Below are 19700 nucleotides of genomic sequence, written 5' to 3'. Positions count from 1 at the left end.
TAGATCGATAAATATACCGGTCACCAGTGATTTTTTGGGAAAAACGCCTTATTTTTAATCAAGTTCTGATTTCAAATGAAAAACATTTTATATAATTACGTATAATCAAGTTAAAGTTAAGGGTAAATTACACCAATCATCACTGAATTTTACTCTTTCTCCTATTTCACTAATTGTACGTTAAATTTGTTCAATTTCCTCACTAAACTTAATACATTTGGTTTTTTTTTATCATTTCATCGTTTTCTCACTAATGATGCTATAAATTGGTTGTTATATGTTATGATCTAGGATAGAAGAATTTTCTAGGGATTTAAGAAATAGAAGAAATAGGTACAGTTTTATATATTAACAAGTACCCTACAGCTGGCAGTACAACCAAATAAAAAAATAACTAACTCCCTGCTAACTCACCCATTTCAGCCCTTCTAACCCTCTGCTTAATATTAGATTCATAATACCCCAAATCCCACATGTGCCTATAATATTACTTAATTTGGGTTTAAATCCAATAGAGCCCAACTACACCCTTTACCCAAATAGACTCTGGCCCGTTGCTCCTCACCACGTGACCCACCTCTCATCTATACTTTAGCCTCAATCTCTTCAGGTAACTTCTCAATCCATAATCTCTTCTCAATCCCTAATTCCTTTCGATCCTCCCCCAATTGTTGCTGCTTCACTTCCAATTTTCTTCTTCGATATTTCCCCAAATCGATTTCTTCAAACCCTAACTCACCTTCCATCATGACAATACCTCCCCCATCAGACGATCCTTATCCCCAAGGATCAAAATCGGGAAATTAGTTCTAAAGAACCGAAGCATCTTCCTAAGTTGCGTCGTTTAATCCCATTTTTGTCCACTGAACCAGCACTCGAGGAATAGACTGATTTTGTTGTTTCACTATTCTTCTCTTCAAAACAGACGCTGGATAGATTTTTAATTGACCATCCGAAGCGACTTCTGGAGGATTCATCGAGATAAGTCCCTACTTCCCAATTCTTTTCTTCAATAAACTAATGTGAAACACCAGATGTAGTTTAGAATCTGGTGGTAATTCCAATTGATAGGTAATCTGACCAACCCTTTTATGTATTTTGTAGGGACCGAAGTATCGAGCAACAAGTTTTAGATTTTTCCTTAAAGCGAGGGATGTTTGACGATATGGATGAAGCTTCAGGTAAACTTCATCCCCTACATAAAATTCTCTGGTTGTTCTATGTTGATCTGAAATCTGCTTTATTCTATTACTAGCTTTAAGTAACTGCTCCCTTAGTAATGAATTTAATTGTTCTCTCTGTTGCATGACATCCTGTACTGCATCCACTATAGAATCTGCTGACCATGTTATATTAGGGGCTTGATAACCGTATAAAGCTTCGAATGGTGTCATTCGAAGGGCAGTGTGGTAATTAGTATTGTACCACCACTCTGCCTGAGCTAACCATTTTGACCAAGTCTTTGGCTTTAAAAAACACATGCACCTTAAATATTGTTCAAGACATTGATTGAGCCTCTCAGTTTGGCCATCTGTCTCAGGTTGATAGGCAGTACTGAATAATGTAGTGGTTCCCAACTGCTTCATTAATTCCTGCCAAAATAAACTAGTAAAAGATCTGTCTCTGTTAGAAATAGCTACCTTAGGAGGACCATGTAATTTATAGACTTGATCAAGGTACACCCTAGCAACTTCCACCACTGTATAAAGATGAGCTAATGGCATAAAATGAGCATACTTGGTGAATTTATCAATCACCACCAAAATGCAATTGAACTTTGGTGAGGGTGGTAAACCCTCAATGAAGTCCATTGTAATCATTTCCCATGCATTATTAGGAATAAGAATAGGCTGTAATAATCCTGGCTTAGAAATATACTCTATTTTGGTCCTATGACAAACTTTACACTACTGAATATGGTCTTGAATTAAAGTCTTCATTCTTGGCCAAAAAAATAAGACTTAATTCTTTAATAAGTAACCTGAATACCTGAATGCCCTCCTTGTGGTGAATCATGTAGAGCCACAATAATATTCTGTCTCAACTCCCCTTTGCTACCCACATAAATCTTGTTATTGAAATACAACACCCTTTTTACTAACTGTCAGTCTTGTATGATGTATGGTTGAATAACCAGAATAGGAATTTTTTCTTGAGCTATAACATCATCTTCATAACTCTTTTCAATATCATTCATCCAAGTAGGAGTTATAATTATGACTCCCATCTGTATAAATTCACCAGAATCTGTATGTTGTCTAGAAGTGCATCTGCTACCTTATTAGACTTACCATTCATGTACTAAATGGTATAATCCAACCCAAGAAACTTTGTAAGTCTTTTCTTCTGTATAGTTGTAGTTAACTTCTGTTCTATAAGATGTTTTAATGGTTCATGGTCTGTCTTGATTACAAAAGAGCCACTCTCCAAATACTGTCTCCAATGTGAAATTGCCATCAAAATAGCCAGATATTCCTTCTCATAAATAGAAAGATTTGTATGTTTAGGACCCAAAGCCCTACTCAAATAAGCCATAGGTCTGTCTGCTTGAGATAGAACAACCCTAATTCCTTTAGAACTAGCATCAGTTTCTAAAAAAAGTTTTGATCAAAATTTGGCAAAGCCAACACTGGAGCTTCACACATAACTCTTTTTAATTTTTCAAAAGCCATTTTAGCTTCTGGGGACCAATGAAACCCTTCCTTCTTCAACATATTAGTCAAGGGTTTACTTAATTCTCCATACCCTTTAATAAATTTTCTGTAATATCCTGTTAAACCTAAAAATCCTCTCAAAGCTTTCAAATTTTTAGGTAAAGGCCACTGTTGCATAGCCTTTATTTTAGCAGGGTCAGTTACTACTCCTTTAGTAGAAATTAGGTGTCCCAAATACTCCACCTGTTGCTGTCCAAAAAAGCATTTACTCTTTTTTGCATATAATCGATTCTTCAGTAGAATTTCTAACACCACACTTAAATGCTTCTTATGCTCTGCCATACTAGGACTGTAAATTAGAATATTATCAAAAAACACAAGAACAAACTTCCTTAAATATTCCCCAAACATATCATTCATCAAAGCTTGAAAAGTAGCTGGAGCATTATTAAGGCCAAAATGTATAACTTTAAATTCATAATCCCATTGGTGAGTCCTAAAAGCAGTTTTATGAATATCCTCTTATTTAATTCTGATTTGCCAATAAATAGATCTCAAATCAATCTTTGAAAAGAAATTAACCCCATGTAACTCATCCAATAAATCTTCCACTATAGGAATAGGAAATTTATTCTTAACTGTAGCAGAGTTAAGTTGCCTATAGTCCACACAAAACCTCCAAGTACCATCCTTTTTTCTAATAAGTAAACAGGGAGAAGTAAAAGGACTTTTTCTTACTTGTATGATAGAAGAGGATAACATTTGAGCAATCTGCTTTTCAACTTCAGTTTTATGATGATGAGCAAACCTATAGGGTCTTAAATTAACTGGTGGTGTCCCCTGTTTAAGAATAATGACATGATCATATTTTCTTCTAGGAGGCGCTCCTTTTGGCTCCTCAAACACTTCTTGAAATTCCTGTAATAAGTCTTGTAAAAATAGAGGAATCATACTGTCCTCAGCTTCAGCACTCAACAAATAAATTTCCCCACTCACTTCAGTATCTTTTTCAACTAATTTCTGAAACTTCTCACATGTAATAGGTCTTAGTACTGGTAACTTCTGAGTACCTTTTATCACCACAGTCTCCCCCTCCTTCTCAAAACTAATGGTTTTTGCCTTAAAGTCCATTAGAATAAGGCTAACTTCTTACATCCAGTCCGCCCCCAATACCATATCACTGCCTCCCAAAGATAATACTATGAAATCATACTGAAATTCATAACTTTGCATCTTCCAGCTCATCTTATTACTTTTTGTAGTATTAAAATGTTTTTCACTATTAGCTACTGTTATAGCTAAGGGTTGAGTCTGAACCACTTCCACCCCTTCCTTGGCCCATTTAGGTATCACAAAACTGTGGGTGCTACCACTATCAATCAACACATTAATAGGTTTACCTCTGATAAAACCTTGAATCCTCAAGGTAGTATGTCCCACATTTCCTATGATGGCATTAATAGAAATTTCCAATACTTCTTTTGCTATTTTATCCCTCTCCTTTTGTTCACCTTCTATCATTTCCTGTTCAGCAGAGTCTTCTTCTTCTTCCACGCAGTTCAACTGCCTGACTTTACACTGATGTCCTGGAACAAATTTTTCTCCACATTTAAAACACAAGTTATTGGTTCTTCTGTATTCCAATAAACTCTGTTTGATATTAGTAGTAGGAGGAATTGTCTTAGGCAAAAATCCCTTATTCCCACTGCTCTGTTGAATATTTGAGGGATTATAAGAAAAAAAATTGTTAGCAGATTTGTACTTCTTCCCTTCAACCTCATTAGCCAATTCATAAAGTTTTGTTTGCCTGTAAGCTTCAGATAAATTCTTGGGCTCTAACACCTTCACCTTATGCTTTAATTCCTCTTTGAGACCACTAATGAAGCTGGAAACAAAATAAGCCTACCCCAGATGCATGTTCTGTTGCAATAAGTAGGGTCTTAGCTCTTCAAATTTTTCTTGATATTCCTCTACACTCCCCTTTTACATCAACTTATTGAATTCTTCAATAATATCAGAATAGTTTCTATCACAAAATCTGTGACATAAATCAACCTCAAATTCATGCCAAGTAACCCTATACTTCTGTATAATGTAACCATCAAACCAGGTTTCAGCCTTCCCAGCTAAATACATAGCAGTTATTTCCAGTTTCTGCTCCTCTGGTATTCCAAACAAAATAAAAAACTTCTGGCATTTCCTAATCCAGCCCCTGACATTGTTACCATCAAACATTGGTTACTCCAATTTTGGTCTAGGTAACACATAATTTGTATTCCCAAAAGGGTTTTTACAGTAGTTTCTAGTGTCAACATGTTTATCTCCTCCCCCCTTACTCTCACTAGAACTACCCAAAGGCTTTTCTTCTTGTAACTTCTTATTAAAAGATTGAGGACCAGTAAACCCCACAGGTTTAGAAGCTAATATCCCTGGTTCATTAGGTTGAAAAGTGTATTTTTCATGCTCGCTAAGAACCGTAATTAAACATGGTGATTTACCTTCAGTTTTTTCTGTTTTTCAGCTGCTTGTGGTTGACTCTTCACTGACTGAGGTGAATCTTTTTCCTCAGCTGCTTGATTGACCAGCTGTAGGATTATCTGCAAATACCTTCTATTTTCAGTCATTCCCTATTCTAAGGTTTGTATCCTCCCTTCCAGCTCTTCTTTCTGCCCAGCCTACCAAGATAGTAAGGTCTCCTCCTTAACCTCCACTGCTGATTGTTCTGGTATCTCTGTGGTTCCAGCTTTTTGTATTTTTCTTGTCTTTCCCAGCGTGAAAAATGATTTTGGATCACTAAAACTCAGCTCTGATTACCAATTGTTATGATTTAGGACAGAAGAATTTTCTAGGGATTTAAGAAATAGAAGAAATATGTACAAAAAATGTGCTCATTCATTCATTAGATATTTCTCAAAAGATGTGGTACAGTTTTATATATTAACAAGTACCCTACAGCTGGCAGTACAGCCAAATAACAAAATAACTAACTCCCTGCTGACTCACCCATTTCAGTCCTTCCAACCCTCTACTTAATATTAGATTCGTAATACCCCAAATCCCACATGTGCCTATAATATTACTTAATTTGGGTTTAAATCCAATGGAGCCCAACTACACCCTTTACCCAAATAGACCCTGGCACGTTACTCCTCACCACGTGACATACCTCACATCTCTACTTCAGCCTCAATCTCTTCAAGTAACTTCTCAATCCCTAATCTCTTCTCAATCCCTAATCTATTCTCAATCCCTAATTCCTTTCGATCCTCCCCCAATTGTTGCTGCTTCATTCCCAATTTTCTTCTTCGATATTTTCCCAAATCGATTTCTTCAAACCCTAACTCACATTCCATCGTGATATTATATCAATGCAAATTGATGTCATTTTGGTGAAAATTTTATTTTTATAAAACAAATTCGTTTTAACGACGTTAACTATTTAACGATAGAGTGACAAAAAAATCAAATGTATTAAGTTTAGTGAGAAAATTGAACAGATTTAAAGAACAATGAGTGAAATAGGAGAGAAATTAAAGTTAAGTGATGATTCGTGTAATTTATCCTAAAGTTAAAGTTATATATTTATATTAAAATACAACTCTGGATTCCTTTACCTAATTTTGATTCTGTAAAACTATCTAAGCCAAAAATCTAAGTTCTCTTCATGTAAGAAAGTGGACCCCTCTTTTCTTTTTCTTCTTCTCCTTCCTTCTCACTCCGTCTCTTTCATAGAACCAAGGGGCTGCTTGTTTGAGGGGGAAAAACCTTTGAAACAGAACACACACAACTCTAAAGCAGTGTTCTTTCTCTCTCTTGTCTTTGGTGTTGTTGTTTTTTGGTTTGGTTTTTGTTTGAGCGGTTCAAAAAGAAAAGGAAAAGGAAAAGCTTTCGAATTTATATACACGTTAAGTGATTGAATTCGAAACGTTAAACAAAGACTTAAGCTTTAGAGAGTTATCAAAACATGTGGCTTTTGGCTTTGCGTGTCATAGAACATCAAAAGATCTGAAAGGCGGTTTCTTTTTACTGTCCTTCTTCTGGTTTCTGGGTTTTCTTTATTTGTTTCTGATTTCAGCCCGCATTTCTGGGGTTTATCGGACGAAATATGTTGTTTTTTGTTTGGTTTCTGCTCTGATCGTTAAAATATTTTTTTATTATTATAGAGTTCATATTTTTTTTTGAATTATTATAAATGTTTTGACAGCACTAAGTTGTCTTTCCATTGCAGGCAATGAGAATTGAGGCTTGGAATTATATTTATAATGTTGTTGCTCAAGGGAGCTGGAAAGTGTTTCCAAATAGCTTGAAATCTGTATGAATAAATGGATTGAATTTATTTGGATGCAATGTTAAAGGCATTAGCTCCCAGATTGTTGATTTCTTCGCTTATGTTATAGTTGTCCGCCGCCGCCGGCTTTCCTCGGTGTAATTACGACAACGAGGGGAGTTTTTTGGAGCACCGAAGGCATCTTAGAGAGTCAAAAAGTGACTGATTTCTTGATCGCCGTGGCGTATTTCTCGATCCCTGTTGAGCTGCTTTACTTTGTTAGCTGTTCATATGGGTACTCTTTCAGTTCATCGTCTTCATCGTGCTAGTGCGCCACCGCCATTACGCTTATTACATTCATTACCTTGCTTCTCAAGGTCAATGTGAGGGAAGGGTTTTAAATAGTGGTTCGAGACTGCGATAGCAGCTAAATGTCGCAATGCGGTAAACGAGACATGACCGAAAACGTGACCGTGACCGCATTTTGAATCCCTGTGTGAGGGAGCTTATGCTAAGGAAAAAAAGGCTCGGGAAGTTGGTATTATAATGAAACAAGGAGATCAGTAAATTGTTGGATAAACTTACCTTTTGGTACGCTAAAATGGTGGAGTTGTCCAAGACATAATAGGTTTGCTAAAATTGTGCTGTAGGGAAGCCTAATGGTATCAAGAGATTCAAGACTGAGATGAACTTGACACATGAACTCAAAGCAAGAAACCATTCATATAACATTACCATTCCGATTTAGGATCCGGATATTAAACTAAGTGATGGAGTGAACATTCTTGATTCCGACTCGGCTCTTGCCACTGCAAGCAATGGAGAGTCTAGTAAGCCAGGACCAATGGCTGTGCTATTCGAATGACAATGCTTCGAGTGTCCAATTTTAAAGGGGGAACTCCTGAGCTAGTTCATACATGCTATGCCGTATTGGTTTGTGTTCTTTTATTTTTTGTCATTATTATCGAAATGAAATCTTTTAATTTAAATTTCTTTCATTATTTTAATCAAATAATAATGACGCTGATATTACAAGTTCATTTTCCTTTTCCTTAGGTAGGCCTAGTTTCAGCCCAAGTTACTTAGCTGAAACCAGTCTCATTTCAACTCAATAGGTATTGTGATCATGGCCGTTGTCTTTACATCTTCCATAACCGTTTATTGTCTATTTGCATTATATATATATGTAGTCTCTTTATAGTCTATCTGCATATATTCTGTTTCCAAGATTCATAACAGTTCATAACTTCCCAATTTGCCTCTCAATTTCCATAGCCATGGCTGACAATACCCCTTCACCTATTGAAGTACCCTCTTTCTTTTTCTTTTCAATTGTTTTCTTTTTGACTAATTTGATGCATTTGGAGATTCTTTAAGGTTTCTTTCCTATTATCTTCAATTCTTTAAGATTTTTTTCAGCAACAAGAAGATGAGCAAATGTATGAGCCAATCCATGATTTGATGCCCGAGGAAGTTGTAACTCCAACCGGGACTGCAAAGACTGAGGAAAATGAACAGACGGAGGTTCCTCCTTCAACAAGATTCACATGGAAGATTGATAACTTCTCTGGTATACACGCCAGGAAGCTCTATTCAGATGATTTTATCGTTAATGGTTTCAAATGGTACATTGCTCATTCCCTTCCTCATTCTCCTGTTTTGGCGATGGTAGTTGAGTATTCATTCATACTCTTGATTTTGATTTCCGTAGGCGAATATTGATATTTCCAAGGGGTATGAACGTCGATCATTTGTCTGTGTATTTGGATGTTGCTGACTCAGAAAGTTTACCCTACGGATGGAGTAGATATGCACACTTCACTTTGACAGTAAAGAATCAATTTCATGATAAATATTCAGTCAGAAAAGGTATATATCCTTTTACCTTGCTGTATATACACTTACTGTTTAAGTAATGTTTTTGGGTATTAAAGCATGCTGAGTTTGTTTCTGGATATAGATAGTTTGTAACCTGGTTGCAGGAAAAAAAAATGATGATTTGATTTTGTTGTATCATGTCAAAGAGTATGTTTTTGTTACCCTCTGTTGAACAGATTAATATGGACTTGATGCAACTAAAGGCAGGTCAATTTTGATTAATTATAACTAATGTGAGAAAGAAACGTGACAGTTTGACCTGTTCATGATGCTATATGTTTCAATCTGGATTTCTTGATACCATTATCTATTTTTGGTGATTTGGAGGCACAGCTATTTTTGGCAGTTAGTATTTATTTATTTTTGAACTTTAGAGGATATTCTCAGGGTGATGTATTCCGATCTTAATCTCTTTTAAAATTCCTTTTTTATCCCTGTGAGCACAATGCTTTCCTTGCTTGAATAGCCTTTGATCTATGTTATTTTTTTGTGAAAAAAAAAGAATCTATATGTGGCTTACTAGGTGTGGTTGCTGGTGATATGTTAAGGTTTCACTTTTCACAATTTTTCTTTTGGAACTTGATATGTTAAGGTTATTAATTTGCACATATCTAACTTGCATCTTGCAGAAACAAATCATCATTTTAATGCAGGACAAGATGATTGGGGGTTTCCATCCTTTGTGCCCCTTGGTGAGTTACATGATCCTGCCAAAGGGTATCTTGTGAACGACACTTTGATTGTTGAAGCAGAGATTGTTGTCCGCAAAATTGCGGATCACTGGGAATATGACTCAAAGAAAGAAACCAGTTACATTGGTCTTAAGAATCAAGGAGCAACATGTTACATGAACTCTCTGCTTCAAACGCTTTATCACATTCCTTACTTCAGGAAGGCAGTTTATCATATGCCTACAACTGAGAATGATACGCCATCTGGAAGCATTCCTCTTGCTCTGCAGAGTTTGTTTTACAAACTCCAGTACAGGGACAGCAGTGCTACAACAAAAAAGCTGACTAAATCTTTTGGATGGGACGCATTTGACTCTTTCATGCAGCATGATGTTCAAGAATTTAATAGGATTCTATGTGAAAAACTTGAAGATAAAATGAAGGGAACTGTTGTGGAAGGCACCATACAGAAACTGTTTGCAGGGAACATTGTGAGCTTCATCGAGTGCATTAATGTGGATTATACATCTGCCAGGAAGGAGTCATTTTATGACCTTCAGCTTGATGTTAAAGGCTGCCGAGATGTATATGCTTCTTTTGACAAGTATGTAGAAGTTGAACGCCTTGAAGGTGATAATAAGTATCGGGCTGAACAATATGGATTGCAGGATGCTAAGAAGGGCTTGTTGTTCATTGATTTCCCTCCAGTCCTTCAACTTCAGCTTAAACGATTTGAATATGATTTTTTGCGGAATACCTTGGTCAAGATTAATGACCGTTATGAGTTCCCTTTGCAACTTGACCTTGACCGAGATGATGGAAAATACTTATCACCAGAAGCCAATAGGGGTGTTCGGAATCTTTACACGCTTCACAGTGTCCTTGTTCATAGTGGTGGTGAGCAGGGTGGACATTATTATGCATATATCAGGCCGACTCTTTCTGATCAGTGGTATAAATTTAATGATGAAAAAGTAACCAAAGAAGATACGGAAAAGGCATTAGAGGAGCAATACGGTGGGGAAGAGTTCCCAGAGACAAATCCCGGATTCAATAATACTCCACCTAGATTTAACAAATATTCAAATGCATACATGCTGGTGTACATACGAGAAAGTGACAAGGACAAGATAATATGTAATGTGGAGGAGAATGACATTGCAGAACATCTTAGGGAGAGATTGGAGAAAAAAAAAGAAGAAAAGGAAAAAAGAAAGAAACAGAAGGCAGAGGCGCACCTTTACACTATCATAAAGGTTGCACAAGATGATGATTTTGCAGAGCAGATTGGTAGGGACATATATCTTGATCTTGTGGACCATGATAAAGTCAAGTGTCTTCATATTCAGAAGCAGACGACTTTCATTGTGTTTAAGGAAGAGATTGCTAGAGAATTTGGTGTACCAGTGCAATTTCAGCGATTCTGGAAGTGGGCCAAGCGTCGAAACTTTTCCTACCGTCCAGAGCGACCATTGACACCTTTGGAGGAAACACTATCTGTTGGAACCTTGAGGGAGGTATCTAAGCCTCCCAATGAAGAACTAAATCTGTTCCTGGAAGTTGAGCGTGGACTGGATTTACGACCAATAGCTCCACCATATAAGACAAAGGAAGATATTTTACTTTTCTTCAAGCACTATGATCCTGAGAAAGAAGAGGTTCGCTATGTTGGAAGGCTGTTTGTGAAAAGGGCTTCTGAGCCAATAGAAAATTTGTCCAAATTAAACGAAATGGCAGGGTATGCTCCTGATGAAGAGATCGATCTTTTTGAGGAAATTAATTTTGGGCCCAGTGTTACGGGTGAACCTATTGACAAGAAAACCACCTTCCAAGCTAGCGAGCTTGTGGATGGTGACATAATTTGGTTTCAAAAGTCTGTTACCACCGAAAGTAGTAAGCAATACCACTGTCCAGATGTTCCTTCATTTCTGGAATATGTTCATGATCTCCTGGTTGTGCACTTTCGGTCTTTAAAAAAACCCAAGGAAGATGATTTCTCTCTGCTGTTTTCAAAGTTTACTACTTACGATGGTGTTGTTGAAAGAATAGCTCAGCAACTTGGTTTGGATGATCCATCAAAAATCAGGCTTACTCCGCAGAATTGTTACACTCTGCAACCTAAACATCTGCCTATCAAGCATCGTGGAGTGGATCATTTGATTGACATGCTGCTGCACAGAGGTCATACTTGTGATATTTTGTACTATGAAGTATTAGACATCCCTCTGCCAAAATTAGAAGCTTTGAAACAACTGAAGGTAGCATTTCATCATACTACAAAGGATGAAGTAAGTATATGATCATATTTAAGAGTTTGAGTGAATGACATTAAATTTTAGTTGTAATGCAATAAAATTCTGTACCATTTGATGCCACAGGTTGTTATCCAAACTTTTAGGCTTCCAAAACAGAGCACTGTTATGGATGTGATTAAGGATCTTAAGGCAAAAGTAGGTTTTCTTTCATTTTTATGGAAAGAATGTTTTAGGGGGGGTCATTTTTTTAATGTGAATCATCATGTTGAAACAGGTGGAGTTGTCTCATCCCGATGCAGAACTGAGGTTGCTTGAAATTATCAATCACAAGATCTACAAGATTGTCCCACCTGACGAGATGGTTGAGAACATAAATGACGAATACTGGACATTGCGGGCAGAAGAGATCCCAGAGGAAGAAAAGAATCTTGGCCCAGATGAACGCCTAATCCCCGTATTCCACTTTTCCAAGGAGAGGTATCAAACCACGAATTTTGGCGAGCCCTTTTTGATGATGATTCGTGGAAGTGAGACTTTGGCCGAAGTAAAAGTCCGAATACAGAGGAAGCTGCAAGTGCCAGACGAGGAGTTTGCCAAGTGGAAATTTGCCTTCATCTCACTTTCCCACCCACTGTACCTTGAAGATTCTGATATCGTAGCCAGTGGTTTTTGGGACCCGGCTGCTGATGGTCTTTGGGACCAGTGTCTTGGATTGGATCACTCTAAAGGACCTGGTACAGTTCCTCAGAACCGACCCAATGTCGAGAAGCCAGTAAAAATCTTCACTTAGGGAGAGCATTTGACAGCCGGTGAAAAATGTTATATGGTGCGAGTATGGTTGGGTTCTTTTTTGCTGCCTGCTTGATTTTGTCCCTGTGATAACATTGACCAAAAAACTTGCATTGCAGTAAAAATTTGTATCGATCGATTCCTACATCAAATATCATTTTTAAGAATCACATTTTCCATCTTGCTTCCATTTTAGCATGTTCATAACTCGAGCTTTTAGTGGATCTCTCATTCATAAGGCCATCAAAAAACAATTGAATCAACGATGTTGAATGCATTTCAAGCCTACCGGAATCAGCATCGGGAATTCAGATGCCACCACTCAAGCATTAATACGAACCTTTGAAAGAATTAATATTACACGCGAATAAATAGAGGTTAATTGCAACAAACAATCTCGAAACATTTGAATGCACCTAATTATATCAATACAAACAACTAAATCAGTGGCAAGAAACCAAATATCTTTAGATGACAGCAGCAGCCGGCCAGTCTTTTAATTCCAGCAACTCAAAAGAACAACTACGAGCTGCTAAACGAGATATATCATCCATATATACAGAATGGCTGCTATAAATAAAAAGGATAAACCAGGTTGCGGGAGTGAAGAGAAGGATAAGAGAAATTCACTTGAATTCGCTTACGCTACCCTACCCTACACAAAACTTGCAAAGTTCTTTACCATACAAAAAGTATCTATGAAGAGGCACTCGCATCTTCACCACCTGAAGTTCTGAAGCAAGCGATTTTCAGTTTCAACCATTGTCGGTGGGGAAAGATATAAAAAGGACATCTGCATCACAGCAAATGAGAAATAGTAAACTATACAAAGTCACATGTGATGGTTGACATGGCATTTAATAACCATATTTCTAGCAGTGCAATAAAAAAGGAGAAACATAATTAACAATTATAGCTAGCAACATAAGACTTGAGCTACAACTCTATTCGGCTTACCTAGGTCAAGAACTGTGAGCAGCTATACAATGATAGCTGCAATCGTCACATTTTAGTGGACATGAGCTTTGCTTTTTTCTCAGCTGGCTTGAGAATCTGGAAAGAACACATCAAGTTTTCATCGACACTCATCATTGCACCAGCATTATCAAATTCACCACAGTAGTTAGGTGCTGAAAATATTGTAACAAGTTGCCTATCGGCAAAGAATTCATAACCATCCTCCACAACCTACATCCACAATGCAATCAGTTCAGCTCTAATATTGATCAGCTTTTAATAGATAAACAGGAGAGTTTAGACAAGCCAGTAACCTGATGTGCACGACAGACAAGATCTAAATCATGTTTCTCTAAGAATTCCGCCACCTTGTCCGCCCCAAAAGTGAAAGAAACTCCTCTGTCATTCATTCCCCATCCTCTAACATCTCTATCAGGATCAGACCAGAGCAAATCACACAGCAAGCCAGTGTCAGGAATGGCTGTAGGACGATATAAGTGTCTAATTTCATCTAGGTTCGTCAAGTCCGGGGAAAGGCCACCATGCATACACAATATTTTGTCATCTATAAGAGCCGCAACAGGAAGGCAGTTAAAACAATCAGTAAAGCTCTTCCAAAGTCTCACATTAAACCGACGCTTGCATTCATCATAAAATCCATATATTCGATTAATAGATGCACATTCATGGTTTCCTCGCAATATGAAAAAGTTCTCTGGATACTTAATCTTATAAGCAAGTAGAAGGCATATCGTTTCCAAACTCTGCTTGCCACGATCCACATAGTCGCCGAGGAATAGATAATTGGCATGGGGTGGAAACCCCCCATACTCGAAGAGCCTTAATAAATCACTAAATTGTCCATGTATGTCACCTAAATAAAAAGACAAACAAAAACTTTACAATGAGAAACAATAAATTACATCATAATGATGGTAGTACTAAGAGTTCCGTTCTAATAATATGCATGTTCCATTACACCGGAAAATGTCGTCCCAATCACAAATGCAACGTGCAGAATACATGATTTTTAATCTCTTCGTATATTCTTTCCTACAGCTTTCAGCAATCAAACAGTAATAAACAACAACAACAGCAATAAAATTACCCTCATCCCACCTCCAAAAGGAATGGTAAATTAGGCTTCCAAACTTTCAAATAGAAATGTGAAATTCACATCTTATCTGGTTAAGAATTATCAACTGAAGCCCTGAACATTATATTTCAATTCTTAAAAGGAAAAAATGCAACCTTTGAATCTACCACAAACAAGTTATCCACATTGATTCCCCCTAAAACACATAATAAAAACTCAAATTTCCTTCAAGACCCACAAAATGTTTTTTCATATCATAAATAAACATAAAGTTCAAAGTTATTCACATAAAAAAAAATCAACCCTAAATGGTTACCGCATATTTTGATGGGGGCTTCGAGTTCAAGTAAATTGGGCTGTTGAAGGAAGATATCTTTGGCAGCAACACAAAGTTGTTTGATCTCACTCTCAGAAAGTTGGACCTGTTTTCCCGGCCTGGCTAATCTGACTTCCGTCAGCCGTCTGATTATATCATCTAACAACGCGGGGTCCATCTTCATCGTCATCGTCGTCGCCATTAGATCGTCCTCCTTCAAAGACCCCCGATTTAACCAAACCCTAAAAGCTCAAAAGCGAAAGAAAACGACTTTCTTTTGTTTGAGCCTTTGAAGGTAAACGAGTTTCGGAGAAATGGAGGAAAAGATATTAAAACCTATTTTCTGGGTAAATAAAATAATAATTTTCTTTTTTGTAAGAGCGAGAAATTATTTCCCTGAATTTCCTCTTTTTCAAAGGAAGAGGCTTCCGGACGATGTCGTTTTATGAAGTTCTGTTGTTTTAGACCGTTCGAGTCCGGTTCATTGGCGGCGACGTCGGCTTTGCTTTCGAGTTTGAATCATCCATACACCTCCAACTTATATTAAATCATGGAATCTGGAAACGTATTTTAAAAAATAAATTGTCTTTGAATTATTATTATTTAATAAAAACATAATTTAAATCTGAATATTAAATCATAGAGTATTAATGTAAAATTATTTTATCAATATTTTATATGTTAATTGTTTGGTTGATATATTATAATATCGATTTCTCTTAATGTTAAATTTTAGGGTAAATTACACTTTTACTCACTGAATTTTATTTTCTTTCCTATTTCACCTGTCATACTTTCAAAATTTTCAAATTGTTCACTGCACTTTAGGTATTGAATGTTTTTTGTCAATCCGCAGCTAATTTTGTAACGGTGTTATGACGTGAAATAAATAAATAAATTTTAAATCATCTAAAAATATTATAAATGCCACCTCATAGAAAAAGGTAAACTATATTTGCTTTTCCATTTTTACTATTTCCTTCTTCTTTTTCTCCCCCTTCCATTTCTCTGGTTTTTGGAGTTTTTTTCTCTGGTTTTATCATATTTCAAAATCATTGTCTTTATAAAATTCCAAGTCCTCTCTTGTCTTCCCCCTCCTTTGTTATGTTGTTTCTTCTTTCATTACTCTATGTTTGCTATCTTGAAAGTTAAAACTGATTGGTAAAAAAAAGGAAAAATTTTCAACAATGGAGAAAGAGAAACAAATTTCACTCTCCCTCCGGAAATGATGGATACCCCATAAAAGACCCATATCGTCACTCCAATTACAGTTTGAATTACAAATTTTCTTCAATTATTTAATCTTTTTTTAGTGAACTCTTTTTCTACTTTTGATTTTTAGTTGTTTTCTTATTCACTGCATGTGCTTATTTTGTTATTTTTTTTAGAGTGTTGATCTTCATTTCATTATTTTTTGGTTTGTTCCTTTTGATGATGAGGAAAGATAATGAAGAAGTTGTGAGAGTGAAGAAGATTGGGGAATTGCTTATTTAGATTTTGACTTCAACTTGCTTAGAATCCATTATTTTTTGTGGCATTGATTTGATCCAAAATGATTTTCCCTTGATATTTATTTTTTCAAGCATCATATGATGCAATCGGACTTCATATTTTCCCTCTAATTTCTTCTGTCGACTTTTGAAAAATTATAAATGATGGTAGCACAATTCTTTTTGCAAATGTCGAAGTCAGTATTTGGTCACATCTCCTGTAAAGGTGGTCGGAAGTGGTCTATATAGCTGTCGCCGTTGTGGTCAGAACCTGGGTTCAAATAAGATTAGGGGAGAAATGGAGAGATGTGAGGAGGAGGAAGAACGATGAAAGAAGAGCCAAAATGAAAAAAAAATAGATTAAAATTTTGTCATTTTGATCTAAATTTAATTTTTTATAGAATCCAAAACTACGTCGTTTTGGTGTTGATTGCCACCTCATCACACCGTTTCAAAGAAAACAACGGAGTGACTAAAATAGTTCAATGTCTAAAGTTCATTGGTCAAATTGAAAATTTTGAAAGTACGATGAGTGAAATAAGAGAGCGAGTAAAGTTCAATTAATAAACGTATAATTTACGCTAAATTTTATATCAATTATATATATATAATATACTATTCGTCAACTATTTTATAAGACTATGTAAAAAACCGACTTATCATGAAATTTGATGTGGCAATTATAATTTATTTTAAAAATATATGATATACAAACTCTTTAGGATAATATTATCTTAATAAAGTAATATTATATAAATGATTTACAAAAAGTTCATTGAATATGAAGATGACAGTGAAATATAAATAAATATAAATTAAATATTAACGTATTTAAAATCAAATAAATAAATACGAATATAACTTTATTCGTTAAAACTTAATTCATTTACGTTCTATTTTTGAACACATACCCATGCATGATTCGATTGATTTTCTTAGAAGGCGGTTTCCTTTTGTAATAATAGATTAAGGTATTCTTCAATTAACTACAATTTTTTAATCATAATATCCTTACTTGGGGTGAATACTGGATAGGGTCAGAATTAAATATTGACATGAGTCAAAATATTGAATTTTTTAAAGAAAAATATAATAATTTATTTAGAATTTAAACTCAAAATTCAGAAAAAATCTAATTTTACTAATATTTAAACTTACAGTGACTTAAATTATTATTAAACCAAAAAATTTGAGAATGTGAGATTATCTTTCTTTAGTTCGACCCCTACCTAATTAAATATTTAATAAATTATCATTTTTTTATTTTAAATATTTATTTTTACATGAATCAAAATACTATTAGATCAAAATATGTCGAATATATAAAATTTTATAGGAGGCGGGGCCCCTTTGGGCCCCAATATAGCTCCGCCATGGGGTGAATATAAAGTAATATATTCTCAAAAACTTTTAATTATTTGACAATTAACGCTTATATTCCTAACATACATAGTACTTAAATTTAAGATTTCAAGAGATTATAACAAATACTTTAACTTCTATAATGCTAACACTAGTTACTGTAGACGATTTACCCACTAAGCATCTTCTTGCCTTTCATAGGTCTGAATCTTCAACGTGACCGATAATGCTCTTAATTTTTTCTATCTGCTTGTGACCTCTTCAACCCCAGCAAACTCTTTTGTTGAGTCCACCTTCTTTGGTCTCCACACCAACTATCAATATACTCTTTTGTTAAGTTTCAGTCAAGACTAGATGGATGAAAAGGAAATTTTCTTTCTTTCGGAGGAAGAATAACTCTGTCAAAATATGTTTCAGTGAATTTATCGGTGTACTATTTGTCCTTGTTTCCGATTCCTGCAGGTGTAACTTCTAAGTTGAACAAAGTTACTGTAAATTGTAAGGGGACTAAATTTTTTCGATTTGAAGCTCTAAAATCGATCTTTACTGAATAAGTGTATTTGGAGGTATGATCGTGAATCCGATGGGTTGTGAAATAAAGTAATGGATGCTAAGTATGTGTTCAATCCATTCTCTTTGCTACGGAAACTTGTGCGTATGGAGAATTATCACTAGTCCTTTAAGCAACGATGATGATACCCTCGCAAATTATTTAAGCTGTACTGTGGGAGATGAGAGGTACATCAACTTTTGGGTAGATGGTTTTTTCCGGTACAATTTAGACAATTTGGTTATATAGAAATGGTGTATTATTCAACGATAAATGGTAGTGTGAAGAGCAAATGTTATTGAGGATTGGATTTAGGAGCAACAATAAGTGGCGTCTATCGATCCCTTCAGTTATGGTGCCCTAGTGCTATTTCTAATTCTGCTCTGCAGCTTTGAGTTCTGATGAGAGAGCCTCAACTGCTATGTTGGTCTGGGTTGGAGGTCGGTCTGTCGATGGGGCGAGGGAAAGCCTTTGTAGAGAAGAAGATGAAGCTTTTAAGAGTTTTTCCCCCCTACTCATTTTGTGGTATCATCCTTGTTAAATTTTATTGTTGTAGAGGAGACATTCCGTGTCTTGGTTTCGCTGTTGGTTTAACTAACCTTTATTGGTGTCTTGTTTTATGTTTTGTAAGTGCCGTTTTAATTGAATTATATAAAACCCCTTGCCAGAATATTTATATTCTATAATTGAGTGAAAGTGAATAATTAATTAATTTTTATTAATATATCAGTTTTGATTGATTGCTTTAAGATGAATTTTAACATATACTTTAGCTTTTAGCGAAAATTACATCTTTACTCCCTCCTCTATTTCACTCATTGTACTTTAAATTCGTTCAATTTTCTCACTAGGCTTAATATATTTGATTTTTTGATCACTCCGTCGTTTTTCACTAACGTTGTTATAAATTGAATGTTATCTAGATACAAAACGACGTTGTTTTAGTGAAAACTTCTTTCTTCTAAAATAATAGCATCGTTTTAACGCCGTTAACTCTTTAACTTCAAAGTGATCAAAAATTAAATGTATTTAATTTAATGAAAAAATTGAATAAATTTATGAAATAAAAGAGAAAATAAAATTCAACGATGATTGATGTAATTTAACCTAGTTTTAAATCAATTATCTTAAATTAATAATTGAATACACAACAAAAGTTTGATTAACAACCACATAAAAAGTTTAATGATTAATTAAACGACAAAAATTGTTTAAAATAATTATAAAAAAAAACAAATTCTAAAGTTGTCCACACCGAAAAGAAAGGCTGGCTAGCCCACTTTATCACCGAGTTAGATGAAGTTGACCAACAAACCATCTCGCAAAGGTCCTTTTCATTTTTATCGGACATATTTTAATATCCGAATTTAAATTTAATTTTTAATATTTTCTTTATCTAATTATATATATGAATC

General features: G+C 35.4%; 2 protein-coding genes across 2 annotated transcripts; one reads left to right on the top strand and one right to left on the bottom strand.

Annotated features, from left to right (window-relative positions):
- Window positions 1-6163: 6163 nt before the first annotated feature.
- Window positions 6164-12515, top strand: LOC120116857 (ubiquitin carboxyl-terminal hydrolase 12-like). Its single transcript, XM_039137256.1, has 11 exons — window positions 6164-6206; window positions 6730-6791; window positions 6883-6966; window positions 7052-7139; window positions 7229-7298; window positions 8150-8228; window positions 8341-8546; window positions 8633-8790; window positions 9429-11758; window positions 11849-11920; window positions 12000-12515. The coding sequence occupies exons 1-11, from the start codon at window positions 6164-6166 to the stop codon at window positions 12513-12515; spliced, it is 3708 nt and encodes a 1235-aa protein (XP_038993187.1).
- A 676-nt stretch (window positions 12516-13191) lies between these two features.
- LOC120116749 (serine/threonine-protein phosphatase PP1 isozyme 4-like) lies at window positions 13192-15224 on the bottom strand. The gene is made up of 4 exons (XM_039137160.1): window positions 14884-15224; window positions 13786-14345; window positions 13472-13702; window positions 13192-13307 (listed from the first exon to the last, which is right to left on the bottom strand). The coding sequence occupies exons 1-3, from the start codon at window positions 15083-15085 to the stop codon at window positions 13517-13519; spliced, it is 948 nt and encodes a 315-aa protein (XP_038993091.1). The 5' UTR covers window positions 15086-15224; the 3' UTR covers window positions 13192-13307; window positions 13472-13516.
- Between the last annotated feature and the right edge of the window lie 4476 nt (window positions 15225-19700).

This window comes from Hibiscus syriacus, unplaced genomic scaffold, assembly GCF_006381635.1.
Source record: "Hibiscus syriacus cultivar Baekdansim isolate YM2019G1 unplaced genomic scaffold, ASM638163v2 tig00110303_pilon, whole genome shotgun sequence".
NCBI lineage: Eukaryota > Viridiplantae > Streptophyta > Magnoliopsida > Malvales > Malvaceae > Hibiscus > Hibiscus syriacus.
The sequence above is the reverse complement of the archived record's forward strand: the minus strand, read 5'-3'. Positions and strand labels throughout refer to the sequence as shown.